At 41.4% G+C, this 17,331-nt stretch overlaps 1 protein-coding gene across 2 annotated transcripts in view; it reads left to right on the forward strand.

Moving 5' to 3' along the window:
* asip1 (agouti signaling protein 1) overlaps positions 1–17,331 on the forward strand; it is a 53,575-nt gene that overhangs the window by 22,513 nt on the left and 13,731 nt on the right. For both annotated transcript variants that reach the window (XM_059981009.1, XM_059981008.1), the window contains exons 3-4: positions 6,041–6,213; positions 8,114–8,184. In XM_059981009.1, the coding sequence (XP_059836992.1) occupies positions 6,041–6,213; positions 8,114–8,184 (244 nt within the window). The remainder of the gene's footprint in view (positions 1–6,040; positions 6,214–8,113; positions 8,185–17,331) is intronic.

Raw genomic sequence — 17,331 nt, forward strand, 5'->3', positions numbered from 1 at the left:
TGACTGGCTGCATCATCAGCAAATGCACAGGATTGGAAAAAGCTGCAGAGGATTGTAAACTTAGCCAGCTCTACCATGGGCACTGGTCTCCCCACCATCGATAACATCTTCAAAAGCCGATGTTTCAAGAAGGTGGCATCATTATGAAGGACCTCCATCACCCAGGGCATGCCCTCTTCTCATTGCTACCATCGGGGAGAAGGTACAGGAACCTGAAGACACACACTCAGTGATTCAGAAACAGCTTCTTCCCCTCTGCCATCAGATTTATGATTAGACAATGAACCCATGAGCATCTCTGAATGCACAACATGTTGAAACTTGAAGTGGATGGGGTACAGTAGCAGAAGACCATGAGCATACAGAAATACAGTCTCAACCTGCATTCACCAATGCTTTTCATTAATGTGCCCATCTAAAAGCCTCTTAAATGCCTTTGTCATACTTGCTTCCACCACCACTCAGGAAGCGTATTCCAGACAACCCCCACACTGTGTAAAAACAACTTATCCCACACCTCTCCTTTGAACTTATCCCTTCTTACCTTAAATGCATGCCCTCTGGTATTTTACATTTCCACCCTGGGTAAAAAAAATACTGGCTCTCTACTCTATCTATGCCTTTTATAATCTTGGAAACTTCTATCAGATCACTCCCCAGCCTCTGCTTCTCCAGAGAAAACAACCCAGCTTTGTTCATGATGCTCCCTGGACTGGAAGATATGAGCTCTACAGAGTGGTTTGCAGAAGAGCATCTCGGAATGCACAACCTGTTGGAACTTGAAGAGGATGGGCTACAGCAACAGAAGACCACACACAAGTACTCAGTGGCCACTTGATATGGTACGGGAGGTACCCAATAGAGTGGCCACTCATGTATGTTAACGTCCACATCTCCATATTATTCTCAATAAAACAATGGGAAAAAAACAGGTTTTTGCCATTGTCTTTCTCCATTAGATCTGATTGACAGTTATGGATTTGTGCCTGGACATTTCTGGTATGTTCTTAGTTAACTTTTCCACATCTTCCATTTATTTAACAGCAGTAGAATAAACTGGTAACTCAAGACAGAGTTCCTTAATAAAATACATCTTCCTTTAAAAATATGTTTTCCTTCTTTTTCTAAGAACTTCTATTCCTCAGGGTCCTATACTCCACTGCACTGCATAGATTTCTCTCATGTACCTCTGGTAATATTGTATGAATAGCCCCAAAAAGCTGTCTGATTTTCATACAAGATTTTTTGCCTGGACCTCAATAAATATCTGCACTGATCTGTTATGACTGACTGTACTAGTAGTGTGATCACTTGAGTTGCATATGATGTTCTCCCAAGGGCTTATGCCCTTCATGGAAAACCTTGTTTAACACGGCGAGGCTGCTGCAAGGGCAGCCACCACACACTCCTTAACAAATCGGGATCGGAGTTCAGTGACAGAGTGCAAGACTACTGGGGATGCTTCACTGCTGCAGTCTTTCTCTGCTTTCATCACCATTGTGATGTATCACCATCTACTGCCAGCTCCGCATAATTGGATCTTCTTTGCCTGTAACCTTACCAACATGGGTGACCCTACCAGGAGCTAAACTCTTGGGATCTCAAGAACTATTTATTTATATCTGCATTTGGACAGTTTGTTTACAGTTTCTGATACTTACAGGTTACAGTTACTGTTCTACAGATTTGCTAAGTATGCTGGCTGGAAAAGGAATCTCAGGGTTGTATGTGGTGACTGTATGAGAAGGATTTGGGCATCCTGGTAGACTCATCACCATTAGCATCTACACAATTCACAGAAGTGAACAGCAAGGCTAGTAGAATGTTGGGCTATATAATGCGTTCAGTGGAGATCAAGTTTAGAGACATTCTCCTTAAGCTGAATAATGTGCTTGTGAGGCCACACCTTGCACAATTTTGGTCTCCATATTGTGCAAGGGATGTGAAGGCACTGGAGAGAGTTCAAGGAAGGGCAACAAGACTATTCCAGGTCTGTCGGGTATGAGCTATGAAGAACGTTTGAAAGAATTAAATCTTTTTAGCTTAATTTTTTTTTATCTTTTTAGAATGAGAGGGAACATGATAGAAGTGTTCAAAATCATAAAGGGTGTAAGTAAAGTGGATACTAGCTGCTACTTCAAAACTAATTGATCAATGAGGACACAGGGCTACAGGTGGAGACTGGTTAAGGGGAGATTTCAGTCTAACATCAGGAAGCATTTCTTTACACAGTGAGTTGTGGACACATGGAACAAACTACCTGGTTGTGTAGTTGACAGTAGTACCTCAGAGACTTTAAAATCTAAACTCGATAGTTATCTCAACACACTATGTGAACAGGAATTTGGCAAGTTGCTGCCATGTGATTAGCTGTTTAGATATTTGCATTAACAAGCAGATGTATGGGTGTACCTAATAAAGTGGCCACTGAGGGAGTCCACTCTGTTCACCCTCTGGTTGCCACTAGATGGCGATCTGGATGCAGGGGATAAGAGCTCATTCTTGGCAGCTCAATTAGTCTGGATTTTTCAATATGCTGGAGAATATAATTAATTACATCAGCCTGTCAGACACACACAGCTGAGTACAAAGTGACGCTTTTATCTTCAAAATTAGATTTTACTCTCTCTGTTGTTCAGGGATGTCATATATTAGTCTCCAGTTGGAGCCGCATATGGGGACCCAGTCTTACTTCCTATGGCCTGGCAAGATGAGGAGAAACCGGAGGTGTTAGGTGGCAGATAAAATAAACTTTATTTATCACAGTGAAATGCGCCATTTGTGTCAAAGACCAACAAAGGCCGAGGATGCACTGGGGGCAGCCTGCACGTGAAACAGCTAATTTCACGACAAATTCAGCTTACAGAGAGGAGGTGCAGCGGCTAACGGACTGGTGCAGAGCCAACACTGAATGTGAACAAAACAAAAGAGATGGTTGTTGACTTCGGGAGGGCATGGAGCGACCACTCCCCGCTGAACATCGATGACTCCTCGGTAGAGATTGTAAAGAGCACGAAGTTTCTTGGTGTTCACCTGATGGAGAATCTCACCTGGTCCCTCATCACCAGCTCCATAGCAAAGAGAGCCCAGCAGCGTCTCTACTTTCTGCGAAGGCTGAGGAAAGTCCATCTTCCACCCCCCATCATCAGATTCTACAGGGGTTGTATTGAGAGCATCCTGAGCAGCTGCATCACTGCCTGGTTTGGAAATTGCACCATCACGGATCGCAAGACCCTGCAGCGGATAGTGAGGTCAGCTGAGAAGATCATTGGGGTCTCTCTTCCCGCCATCACGGACATTTACACTACACGCTGCATCCGCAAAGGAAACAGCATTATGAAGGACCCCATGCACCCCTCATACAATCTCTTCTCCCTCCTGCCGTCTGGGGAAAGACTCCGAAGCATTCGGGCTCTCACGACCAGACTATGTAACAGTTTCTTCCCCAAAGCTATCAGATTCCTCAATACCCGAAGCCTGAACTGACACCTTGCCCTATTGCCCTGTTTATTATTTATTGTAATGCCTGCACTGTTTTTGTGCACTTTATGCAGTCCAGTGTAGGTCTGTAGTCTAGTCTAGCTTCCTCTGTGTTGTTTTTTTTACGTAGTTCAGTCTATTTTTTGTACAGTGTCATGTAACACCATGGTCCTGAAAAACGTTGTCTCATTTTTACTATGTACTGTACCAGCAGTTATGGTCAAAGTGACAATAAAAGAGACTTAACTTGACTTGAAATCTCAGTGATAACAAACCTGATTCTGATTCTGAAGTGTCCCTATGCTTTTGACGCTAACATGGCATATTCACAACTTACTAACCCAAACCAGACACGAGGAAATCTGCAGATGCTGGAAATTCAAGCAACACACACAAAATGCTGGTGGAATGCAGCAGGCCAGGCAGCATCTATAGGGAGAAGCGCTGTCGACGTTTCAGGCCGAGACCCTTCGTCAGGACCTGAACAAAGTTAATCAAATATTTCAGCATGAAGCTCACTGTAACTAAGCTGAAATCCAAATAAGACATTCTATCATAAGATGACATATTTTTAAAAATATGTGTACGTTTGTGCATCCTGGTTTCAAAGGCACCTTGTTAGTTGAAGAAAGTTCAGAGGAAAGAAACAAGGAAAATTTCTCAGTTGAAGTTTCCTGATCTAGTTTGCAGTCTCTGTTTACTGTCATTGGAAAGCTGACAGACAAGTTCTCGGGCCTTTAAAATCTCAACAAGATCTAGATAATAATCCTACAACCAGAGGATACAAACCTCCAAGAGGACCACAACTATGTCTTTGGGTTTGGAGACTCACATGTCTTAATGACCCAGAGAGCTATGTTGGCTGGAGTCAGGGCTTTACACTTTGGCTCTTGGTAGGGTCACCCATGCCAAACAGGTCAAAGGATGGAAGCCAGACTAAGGGTGGTCCACCAATCCTCCAGGTTTGGGAGTTTAGCTCTGGGTGAACAGTTCTGACTGGACAAACAAAATTGTTATGGAAACAGCAATGAAGAGTCCTTCAACATCTGAGTGCCGTGGTATTCCTGAGTCTCCACCTGGGACTTGCATGGCTGACGAAAGTGAAAACCAAGAGGAAGCTACTGATGTGATGAAGGAAGCTCTGAACACTGTCAGAAATGGTGTAACGGGCAGTAAGTAAGAGGATACAAAACACATAATTAACAAATATTGCACAAGGCTACACTGGAGAACTATTGCAACAAGACTTACAAATAGTTGGGTAGCACAGTAGCGTTGTGGTTAGCGTAATGCTATTACAATGCCAGTGACCCGGGTTCAATTCCTGTCACTACCTGTAAGGAGTTTGTATATTTTCCTGGTGCTCCAGTTTCTTCCCACATTCCAAAGACGTTCAGGTTAGTAGGTTAATTGGTCACCCATCTTGTAAAGAGACTGCCCATAAGGAGGCAATGGCAAACCATTTCTGTTTAAAACTTTGCCAAAAACAGTAACATTCATGGGATCATGATTGACCACGTCATATGACAAGGCACATAACAATAATGATGTTTCTATAAAGCAGCTTAGAAGATTCAATATGTCATCAAAGCCTCTTGAAGAGTGAGAGGAGTTGATGTCATTGAATGACTGTTTAGACAACCACAGTCGCCAGCAGCTCATGGGAAATGTGGGACAAATGCTGAGGATATCCTGTTCAGAGTCTGATAATAGCGGAACAGGAACTGTCCTTGTGCCTGGTGGTACGTGCTTTCAGGTGTTTATATTGATGGGAGAGGGGAGAAAAGGGAATGCCCAGTGAGGGTGGTATGTGTTGGCTGCTTTACTGAGGCAACGAGCAGACAGAGTGCATAGAAGTGAAGCAGTTTTTTTTTAATTTATTGAGATACAGCACAAAATAGGCCCTTCAGGCTCTATGAACCATGCCGCCAATAAGACGTAGGAGCAGGCTTAGACCATTTGGACCATCAAATTGGCTCCACCACTCCACCTTGGCTAATTTATTATCCTGTTCAATCTCACTCTCCTGCCTTCTCCCCATAACCTTTGACACCTTTAATAATCAAGAACCTATCAGTCTCCACTTTAAATATACTCCACAACGACTGAGGCAATGAATTCCACAGATTCATCACCATCTGGCTAAAGAAGTTCCTCCACATGTCTGTTTCATCTCTGTTCAATAAGTTTCAATGAAATTCCCCTCTCATTCTTCTACACTCCAGTGATTACAGGCCCAGAGCTATCAAATGCTCCTCATGCACTAACCCTTTCATTCTCATGAACCTCCTCTGAAATTTCTGCAAAGACAGCACATACTTTCTTGGATAAGGGACCCAAAACTGCTCACAATAGTCCAAATGCAGCAATATTTGATAACCTACATCAATGATAATAAAAATATTAAAACATTAAAAATATTTTCTGTATTACAAAGCATTTTGGGGCATTTTGAGGCTGCATGCAAAGTTACAGATTTGTCAAGTTTTCCTTTCTAATATTAAGTTATACTGTCATTGGTGCACAAACAATAACCTGTTTTATTTTGCCCGCCCCTTAGTTCCTCAACATTGAAGATGGCCGGAATAGTTTACTACTACTGGATTCTACAATGTACCTGCTGCATTCTTGTCTACTCACATCTTGTTATTGAAGAAAAATTTCCAGAAACTCCACAGAACAAGAACATTTCTGATCTCCACCAATCCAAGTATACTGGCATCTCCATAGTGGGTTAGTCACAAGTTATTAGAGATCTGGCTGCGTGCTGAATTGCAAACAAAGTTTTATTTTAGTAATGATGTAATATTTTAGTAATATTTTAGTAATATTTTAGTAATGATTTAGTAATGCATTTACCCAGTGGGTGAAGCAATTAATGGAAAGTATTGAAAATTATTTCTGGTGTGAATGAATAATTCATTTACTGTTACCATAGTCTGTGGCAGGGGTTCCCAACCTTTTTTATGCCATGGAGCCCGATCATTAACTGAAGGGTCTGTGGACCCCAGGTTGGGAAAGGCTCAAAAGGTTCATTTTATTATCAAAGTATGAGTGCAGAATACAGCTCTGAGATTTGTCTTCTCCAGACATCCATAAAGTACAGAAAACCATAGAAGTAGTTGCAATAAAGTCATCAATTCCCTCCCTTACATGAAAACAATACGAAACAAAAACTCGCAAACCCCAAACCCTCCTTCACACAAAACCAACAGATCTCTCTAACTCCCAGCCTGCCAATCAGCAAAAGAAAGAATGGGCAAGAACATGAAAAATATACATAGAAAAAGGCCAATATGAACCAATCCATAAATCTCAGAACTTTGATAACATCTCTGAGAGCATCGGAACCCAGTCTATGATTAAAGAGACGTGTCCTTGATAGATGCTGCCTTCCCTTATTGATAGTGCCTTTAGCAAGTTAGGCAGCAGCTATGGAGGGAAATAAACAGTTGACATCAATAATGCTGCCTGACCTGCTGAGTTCCTTCAACATTTTGTGTTGCTTAAGATTTCTGGCATCTGCAGAATCTGTTGAGTCCCTAAAATTGAAATAGTTTACACAAAGCTTATAAACTTTTTATTGGACTTGGAAGTACATTTCCCACAGAGTTAGCTGTGGAGAGAGCTGGCAGAATTAGCATCTCATTTAATTGGATAAATTGATTCACCTAAATCATTGTGAGCAAAATCTTTGGCAGCAAGTTCCTAGGATATCTCACTCAGCAGTAGAAGAATATTGGAACAGATTTTTCTTTTACACCTGCATTTCTTTTACTTTGGTGATATTTGAAGGTCAAGTTTGACTTAGTTCACTTGTTGCTTAGGTAGGTGATGAATATTATGCAAGATCCATGCACTGTGCCTTCCTGAACTGTAGTAGTCCATGTAGTGAATATGTTTCCAAGATGGTGATGGAACCATCTTGGAAACATATGAGGAACCAGTGCCAGTAAAGTTCCAAGACGTGGAGATGTACTTGCAGATAATGACCTTCCCATACACCTCCGGCACTTGTCCTTTTAGGTGGTTGATGTAATAAGTTTGTAAAATTATGCTGATGTAACCTTGTTGAATTAGACTGTATTACCATAAGATGTAGGAGCAGAATTAGCTCATTTGGCCCATTGACCCTGCTCCACTTGCTCCAGCATAGCTAATTTGTTATCCCTTCAACCTTATTCTCCTCCCTGTAACCTTTGATGCCCTTTCCAATCAAGAAACTATTAACCTCTACTTTAAAAATACCAAATTATTTGGCCTCCAGAGTTATCTGTAGCAATGAATTCCACAGATTCATGATCATCTGACTAAAGAAACTTTGCTTCATTTCTGTTCTAAGGGATGTTCTTGTATTCCAAGACAGTGCCCTCTGGTCCTGGACTCTCCTACTGTAGGAAACATATTCTCCATGTCCACATCTGCATGCCCACAACAGATACCTAGCAGACTATAAGTCTCACACAGTACAGCCCTGAGAGATGAAAGATTGGTTTATTTTCAACATGCCATACTTTTTATGAACAAATTGGAAAGTTTTGCCTCCAGTGGCATTGAGAAACAGTGGAAATTTGGTAGATTCTTGAAACTTTCACTTCGTATTTTACAAATCCCTATCTCATGTTCCTTGTAGAACTGCCAAGTAGCAGAAAATTTCATTTCAGAAGAGAGAGTGGAAGAATATTTCCCAATCAACTAGAAAGAGTAAGTAACATCAGCCTTTTGTGAGCTGACTTTAACAGTAATCTGAATTAATTATATTTTAAATTATCCTCTAACCATTGTTCTGTGCCAACATACTTCCAGGAAGTAAATGGTCCTGCTTTTAGTTTTGCTATATAGTCTGACCTATGTTACAATAAGTACGGTATATAGTCTTGCTACATAGACCTGACCTACAATACTTCAGTCCTGATGAAGGGTCTTGGCCCAAAATGGTGTCTGTGTACTCTTTTCCATAGATGCTGTCTGACCTGCTGAGTTACTCCAACACTTTATAAGTGTTCCTACTTGGAATATTATGAATAGCTTTGGCTCTTTATGTAAGAAAAGATGTATTGGCATGGATGAGGGTCTAGTAGAAATTCACAAGAATTATTCCGAGACTGGAAGGGTTAATGTATGAGGGGTGTTTGATGGCTCTGGGTTTGTATTCATTGGAGTTTAGAAGAATGAGGGGGGGATCTCATTATAATCTATCAAATATTGAAAGACCTAGATAGAGTGGATGTGGAGAGGATGTTACCTATAGTGCGAGAGACAAGGACCAGAGGGCACATTCTCAGAACGGAAGAAATAGAGATGAGGAGGAATTTATTTAGCCAAGGGGTGGTGAATCTGTGGTATTCACTGCCACAGATGGCTGTGGAAGGCAAGTAATTTGGTATATTGAAAGTATAGGTAGACAGGTTCTTGATTAATAAGATCTTCAAAGGTTATGGTGAGAAGGCAGGAGAATGGGTTTGCAAGGGATAATAAATCAGCCATGATGGAATGGTGGAGCAGTTTCAATGGGCCAAGTAGCTTAATCTTGCTCCTATGTTTTATGGTCTTAGAAACAAATTTAAATGGAACAAAGCAGTTTAAATAGCAGCCAGGATTCCTGCATCTAATTGCTATCAACCTATTCCGGTTAGAATGCATGTTTGTGCAGTGAGGATAGAATTGAGCTAACTTCTTCTTAGGCAATCCTAAGTGGGGAGAAAAAGGATCCTTGTCTGGTTGGCTGCCAGTGACTAATGGTGTTATGCAGGGGTCGGTTTTAGTACCACTTCTTTTTATGCTGTATATAAATGATTTAGATGATGAAACAGATGGCTTTGTTGCCAAGTATGCAGATGATACGAAAATTAGTGGAGAGGCAGGTAGTGTTGAGGAAACAGGTAGGATGCAGAAGGACAGACAGATTAGGAGAATGGGCAAGAAAGTGGCAAATGAAATATAATGTTGGAAAAGGCATGGTCATGCACTTTGGTAGTAGAAATAAATGTGCAGACTATTTTCTAACTGGGGAGAAAATCCAAAAATCTGAGATGCAGAGGGACTTGGGAGTCCTTGTGCAGAATACCCTAAAAGTTAACTTGCAGGTTGCGTCCGTGGTGAGGAAGGCAAATGCAATGTTTGCATTAATTTCAGGAGGTCTAGAATACAAGAGCAGGGATGTGATGCTGAGGCTTTATAAGGCACTGGTGAGGCCTCACCTTGAGTATATGTGCAGCTGTGGATGCCAGGTCATTGGGTGTATTTAAGGCAGAGATTGATAGTTTCTTGATTGGACATAGCATTAAAGGTTACAGGGAGAAAGCCAGGAAATGGGTTTGAGGAGAAGAAAAGAAAGTGATCAGCCATGATTGAATGGTGGAGCTGACTCAATGGGCCAAATGGCCTAATTCTGCTCCTATGTCTTATGGTCTTAATGCAATTATGAACAAAATGTGTCAGCAGCTATATTTCATAAGGAGTTTGAGAAGATTTGGTATGTCACCAAACACTCGAGCAAATTTCTACAGATGTATCATGGAGAGAATCCTGAGTAGTTGCATCACCATCTGGTATGGAGACACCACTGTACAGAATCAGAAACATCTGCAGAGGATTGTAAACCAAGCCAGCTCCATCATGGACATAACCTCCCCACAAGATATCTTCAAAAGACAACACCTCAAGAAGGCGGTATCCATCATCAAGGATCCTCACTACACAGAAAATGCCCTCTTTTCATTGCTACTATCAGAGAAGAGGTTCAGGAGCCTGAAGGTACACTCAATGTTTTAGGAGCAGCTTCTTCCCCACAGCTATCAGATTATGAATCAGAAAAAGAATCTTCTCCTCTGACATCTGATTTCTGAATGGTAAATGAACCATGAACGTTACCTCACAACATTTTTCTCTCTTTTTGCACTATTTATTTAATTTAACAAATATATACACTTCTTACTGTAATTCACATTTTTTATTATTATGTATTGCAACGTACTGCTGCCGTATAACAACACATTTCACAACACATGCTGGTGATATTAAACCTGATTCTGATTCTAATTCTGGTTCTGCCTTAAGGTAAACCACAACAATTTTCTAGGAATGCAACTCCCCCCCCACCAACCCAACCAAAAAGAGGGAGTTACCTTTACTTTATACCACAACGATTGACGGCATCTCCAGTGGTTTGTTATCACAAGATTACACGTATCTGAGAAAAAAACAAAGTTATAAAATAGAGCTCATGATTAATGTCAATATTGACAGGCTATTGGAATCAGATGTTTTTCATTCCTGGAGTATAGTATTTCAGATTAGCATTTACGCAGTATTGCATGGTGGACAGGATCTTTGCCTGATCTTGATGACATCTGCCTCTGTGGTAGCAGCAATTAGTAGGTTGTGAAAGTTACAGTTGTACATGTTGATAATGTCATGTATTTTGCTGACAAGTGCACAAATATTTTAGATTTTTTTTGCGTATGCAGGGCCCTTATCACTGACAAGGATCCCTCCCATCCATCCCACAATTTTTGACCCCCCCAGCCCCACCATCAGGGAGTGTTTCCATAGCATTAGGACAAGGACTGTTAGGATGGGAACCAGCTTCTTCCCCCAGGCCATGAGACTACTGAACTCCCTACCACCACCCAAATCTCTTCATGTATGAAGTGCGAGTAGCATCATACTGTTTATTTTTAAATTTGTGTTGTGTATGTACCTGATGCTAAATGTCAATCTTCTGGAATATATTTTATTATCTGTTAATTTATTTGTGGTAACATTATTTTATATGTTGTGTGTGAGTTAGTTACACGCACTGTGTTTTGCACCTTGGTCTGGTGTTGCATTGTTTTGTTTGGCTGTACACAGTACACAGCCACTGTGTACACTGTACACAGTTGCGTGACAATAAACTTGAAGTTGAACTTTAATCAACTGTCTTTGGGAAGTTAAATTGCAATACCACTCCTCATCCACCTTAAGTAGCATTGGACAGGGGCAAGCAGGCGTCTCCCACCCAATATCAGCCAATTACTGAAGTTACTTACGAAGTTGGGATTAACACAGCAAAGTGTGACTCATTACTTTCCAATTCCATCGGTCAAAGGAATGTCACATAGTGTGATACCAACTGATGAAATGGTTCAAGTTCATTGTCATTCAACCCTACACATGCATACAACTGACCAAAACATGCTTTCCTTTGGGGCCAAGTTGCAAAACGCAGAACATACAGTCACACACAGCACATATGGTTACGACAGCACATATACAGTCACAAAATAATAGTAGCACATGTCCCTGAGTGGCATGGCCTGAAGATTGATAGTGCATGGGATATTGGTCTGGAGCCTCGTTTCTGCAAGAACAAGCACGCAGTAGTTCCTCATCTCATGTAGCCATGGGAAAAGCCAATCAAGCTTGTCTTCCAGGAAGCAAACACTGGAGAGCAGTCCCTATGAAAGAGCCAACCCAATGCCTCTGGTGCCTCCTCCTCTGTGTGGATGCATGAAAGTCTGGTCCATGCAACAATTTGAGATCACACTGCCAATAGACTTGCCAATGCACCAGATTTGCTGTATTTTGTAATACAATACCAATATCCAACAGGATCACAAGAGAAATGTTCAAGACAAACACTTGCACTGTTTATTGGGCCTGGAAAGGCCACTGCAACCAAGTGCGCTGCCATCTTACTGGAAACAAATAAGGAAAGTAAAAATGAATACTATTGCAATTCCTCATGTCACTTCCTTTATTGCACAATTTTTATCCTGCTTGTCTAAAAAAATAGCATTCAATGATAAAATCGATCTTCTACCTAATTATATTCTGTCTGTACTGAAATCAATCCCAGAAGTCGTAGAGATCTTTCCATTCCTCAATTGAGTAGCAGTTAGCGTGACACTATAACAGCTCGAGGTATCAAAGCTTGGAGTTCAATTCTGGCATCCTCTGTAAGAAGTTTGAATGTCCTTCCCGTGAGTGCTCCTGTTTCCTCCCATGGTCAAAAGACTTACAGGTTAGTAGGTTAATTGGTCATTGTAAGTTGACCTGTCGTTAGGTTAGTGTTAAATAGGTAGGTTGCTGGGTGGCGTGGCTTGGTGAGCTAGAAGGTGCCGTTCTGCGATTTCTCTCTAAATAAAAAAAAACCTGCCTCCTCCTACAAATTATCAAGAATGAAAACCTAAATTTGTTTTATACAGTATTCTAGTGTAGTTCACCAAACTTTATGTCTCATCATCTTTACTCTTCAACGGTATCTTGAGCTTTGGACCAGAGGAGGTTTACAAGAATAATATCAGAAATGTAAGGATTAATGTATGAGGAGTGTTTGATGGCTCTAAGCCTGTATTTGCTGGAGTTTAGAAGAATGAGGGGGAAACTCATTGAATCCCATTGAATATTGAAAAGACTAGATAGAGTGGATGTCCGGAGGATGATTTCTATAGTGGGAGAGTCGAGAAGGCACAGCCTCAAAATAGGACATCCCTTTAGAACAGAGATGAAGAGGAATATCTCTAGCCAGAGGGTGGTGAATCTGTGGAAATCATTGTCATAGATGGTTGTGGGGGCTAAGTCACTGGATGTATTTAAAACAGCAATTCATAGGTACTTAGTTAGTAATGACATCAGATGTTACAGGAGAAGTCAGGAGAATAGGAGAGAGAAAATATATCAGCCATGATGGAATGGTGGGGCACACAGTGGGCTGAATGGCATAATTCAGCTCCTATGTCTTATGATCTTATGGACCTTCATCTCTCAGCATCAAAGTTCAAAGTAAATTTATTATCAAGGTACATATATGCCACCACATCCAACCCTGAGATTCATTTAACATAAGAACATAAGAAATAGAAGCAGGAGTAGGCTATCTGGCCCATTGAGCCCACTTGGCCATTCAATATGATCATGGCTGATCTGGCCATGGACTCAACCCAACCTACCTGCCTTTTCCCCATAACCTTTAATTCCCCTACTATGCAAAAATCTATCCAACCTTGTTTTAAATATATTTACTGAGGTATATAACCATATAACAATCACAGCACGGAAACAGGCCATCTTGGCCCTCCTAGTCCATGCCGAACCCTTAATCTCACCTAGTCCCACCTACCCGCACTCAGCCCATAACCCTCCACTCCTTTCCTGTTCATATACCTATCCAATCTTACCTTAAGTGACACAACTGAACTGGCCTCTACTACTTCTACAGGAAGCTCATTCCACACAGCTATCACTCTTTGAGTAAAGAAATACCCCCTCGTGTTTCCCTTAAACTTCTGCCCCCTAACTCTCAAATCATGTCCTCTAGTTTGAATCTCCCCTACTCTCAATGGAAACAGCCTGATCACGTCAACTCTATCTATCCCTCTCAAAATTTTAAATACCTCGATCAAATCCCCCCTCAACCTTCTACACTCCAATGAATAGAGACCTAACTTGTTCAACCTTCTCTGTAACTTAATTGCTGAAACCCAGGTAACATCCTAGTAAATCGTCTCTGCACTCTCTCTAATTTATTGATATCTTTCCTATAATTCAGTGACCAGAACTGCACACAATATTCCAAATTTGGCCTTACCAATGCCTTGTACAACTTTAGCATTACATCCCAACTTCTGTACTCAATGCTTTGATTTATAAAGGCCAGCGTTCCAAAAGCCCTCTTCACCACCCTATCTACATGAGACTCCACTTTCAGGGAACTATGCACAGTTATTCCTAGATCTCTCTGTTCCTCTGCATTCCTCAATGCCCTACCATTTACTCTGTATGTTCTATTTGGATTATTCCTGCCAAAATGTAGAACCTCACACTTCTCAGCATTAAGCTCCATCTGCCAACGTTCAGCCCATTCTTCTAACCAGCATAAATCTCCCTGCAAGCTTTGAAAATCCACCTCATTATCCACAACACCTCCTACCTTAGTATCATCGGCATACTTACTAATCCAATTTACCACCCCATCATCCAGATCATTTATGTATATTACAAACAACATTGGGCCCAAAACAGATCCCTGAGGCACCCCACTAGTCACCGGCCTCCATCCCGATAAACAATTATCCACCACTACTCTCTGGCATCTCCCATCTAGCCACTGTTGAATCCATTTTATTACTCCAGCATTAATACCTAACGACTGAACCTTCTTAACTAACCTTCCATGTGGAACTTTGTCAAAGGCTTTGCTGAAGTCCATATAGACTACATCCACTGCCTTACCCTCGTCAACATTCCTCGTAACTTCTTCAAAAAATTCAATAAGGTTTGTCAAACATGACCTTCCACGCACAAATCCATGCTGGCTACTTCTAATCAGATCCCGTCTATCCAGATAATTATAAATACTATCTCTAAGAATACTTTCCATTAATTTACCCACCACTGATGTCAAACTGACAGGTCTATAATTGCTAGGCTTCCTTCTAGAACCCTTTTTAAACAATGGAACCACATGAGCAATACGCCAATCCTCCAGCACAATCCCTGTTTCTAATGACATATTAAAGATCTCCGTCAGAGCTCCTGCTATTTCTACACAAACTTCCCTCAAGGTCCTGGGGAATATCCTGTCAGGACCCGGAGATTTATCCACTTTTAAATTTCTTAAAAGCGCCAGTACCTCCACCTCTTTAATTGTCATAGGGTCCATAACTTCCTTACTTGTTTCCCACACCTTAGACAATTCAATATCCTTCTCCTTAGTGAATACCGAAGAGAAGAAATCATTCAAAATCTCTCCCATCTCCTTCGGTTCCACACATAGCTGACCACTCTGATTCTCTAAGGGGCCAATTTTATCCCTCACTATCCTCTTGCTTTTAATATAACTGTAGAAACCTTTTGGATTTACTTTCACCTTATTTGCCAAACCAACCTGGTATCTTCTTTTAGCTTTTCTAATCTCTTTCTTAAGATTCCTTTTACATTCTTTATATTCCTCGAGCAATTCCTTTACTCCATGCTGCCTATATCTATTGTAGACATCCCTCTTTTTTTGAACCAAATTTCTAATATCCCTTGAAAACCATGGTGCTCTCAAACCTTTAACCTTTCCTTTCACCCTAACAGGAACATAAAGATTCTGTACCCTCATAATTTCACCCTTAAATGACCTCCATTTCTCTATTACATCCTTCCCATAAAACAACTTGACCCAATCCACTCTCTCTAAATCCCTTTGCATCCCCTCAAAGTTAGCCTTTCTCCAATCAAAAATCTCAACTCTAGGTCCAGTCCTGTCCTTTTCCATAATTATATTGAAGCTAATGCTATTGTGATCACTGGACCCGAAGTGCTCCCCAACACATACATCTGTCAGCTGACCTATCGCATTCCCTAACAGGAGATCCAACACTGCCCCATCTCTAGTCGGTACTTCTATGTATTGTTGCAAAAAACTATCCTGCACACATTTCACAAACTCTAAACCATCCAGCCCTTTTACAGAATGAGCTTCCCAGTCTACGTGTGGAAAATTAAAATCTCCCACAATCACTACCTTGTGTTTACTACAAATATCTGCTATCTCCTTACACATTTGCTCTTCCAACTCACGTGCCCCATTAGGTGGCCTATAATACACTCCTATCAGTGTTACTGCACCTTTCCCATTCTTCAATTCCACCCAAATGGCCTCCCTAGAGGAGCTCTCTAATCTATCCTTCCAAAGCACCGCCATAAGATTTTCTCGGACAAGCAATGCAACACCTCCTCCTCTGGCCCCTCCTACTCTATCACACCTGAAGCAACTAAATCCAGGAATATTTAGTTGCCAATCACACCCTTCCTGCAACCATGTTTCACTAATAGCTACAACATCATAATTCCAGGTATCAATCCACGCTTTAAGCTCATCCACCTTTCTTACAATGCTCCTAGCATTAAAATAGATACATTTAAGATACTCTCCATCTCCTCCTCTCTTTCCATCCCTAACAATGCATTCAAATTTATTATCCTTTTCTTTCTTCTCCCCTACATCTTCGGGCTGAGCGCATCCCTTCTCCATCACCTGCCTTTCCTCCCTCACACACTGTCTATTTACTTGCTCCACTGGTGAACTAATCTCCTCTCCCATAGCCTCCTCAAATAGTCTCCCGCCCCCCCATCTTACTAGTTTAAAGTCCGCCCTGTAGCCCTAGCAAACCTCCCCGCTAGGATATTGGTCCCCCCACGATTCAAGTGTAACCCGTCCTTCATAGGTAGCCTCCACTGCTTCATTGGGCAGATAATTCCACAGATTCACCACTTTCTGGGAAAAGCAGTTCCTCCTCATCTCTGTCCTAAATCTACTCCCCCGAATCTTGAGGCTATGTCCCCTAGTTCTAGTCTCACATATCAGTGGAAACAATTTTCCTGCCTCTATCTTTTCTCTCTCTTTCATAATTTTATATGTTTCTATAAGATCCCCTCTCATTCTTCCATATTCCAGCAAATTCTAGTGAGTACAGTCCCACAAGACTCAATCTCTCTTCATAGTCTAGCCCCCTCATCTCTAGGATCAACCTGGTGAACCTCCTCTGCACTGCCTCCAAAGCCAGTATATTCTTCCTCAAGTTAAGACCAGAACTGCAAACAGTACTCCAGGTGCAGCCTCACCAGTACCCTGTATAGTTGCAGCATAACTTCCCTGCTCTTAAAGTCAATCCCTTTAGCATTGAAGGCCAACATTGCATTTGCCTTCTTGAGAGCTTGCTGCACCTTTTGTAGTTCATGCACAAGCACTCCCAAATCCCTCTGCACAGCAGCATGCTGCAATTTTTTTACCATTTAAATAATGGTATAATCTTCCTTTCAAAGTGCATGACCTCACATTTACCAATGTTGTACTCCATCTGCCAAGCCCTTAGCCTC

The sequence above is a fragment of the Hypanus sabinus genome, chromosome 9, assembly GCF_030144855.1.
Source record: "Hypanus sabinus isolate sHypSab1 chromosome 9, sHypSab1.hap1, whole genome shotgun sequence".
Classification (NCBI taxonomy): domain Eukaryota; kingdom Metazoa; phylum Chordata; class Chondrichthyes; order Myliobatiformes; family Dasyatidae; genus Hypanus; species Hypanus sabinus.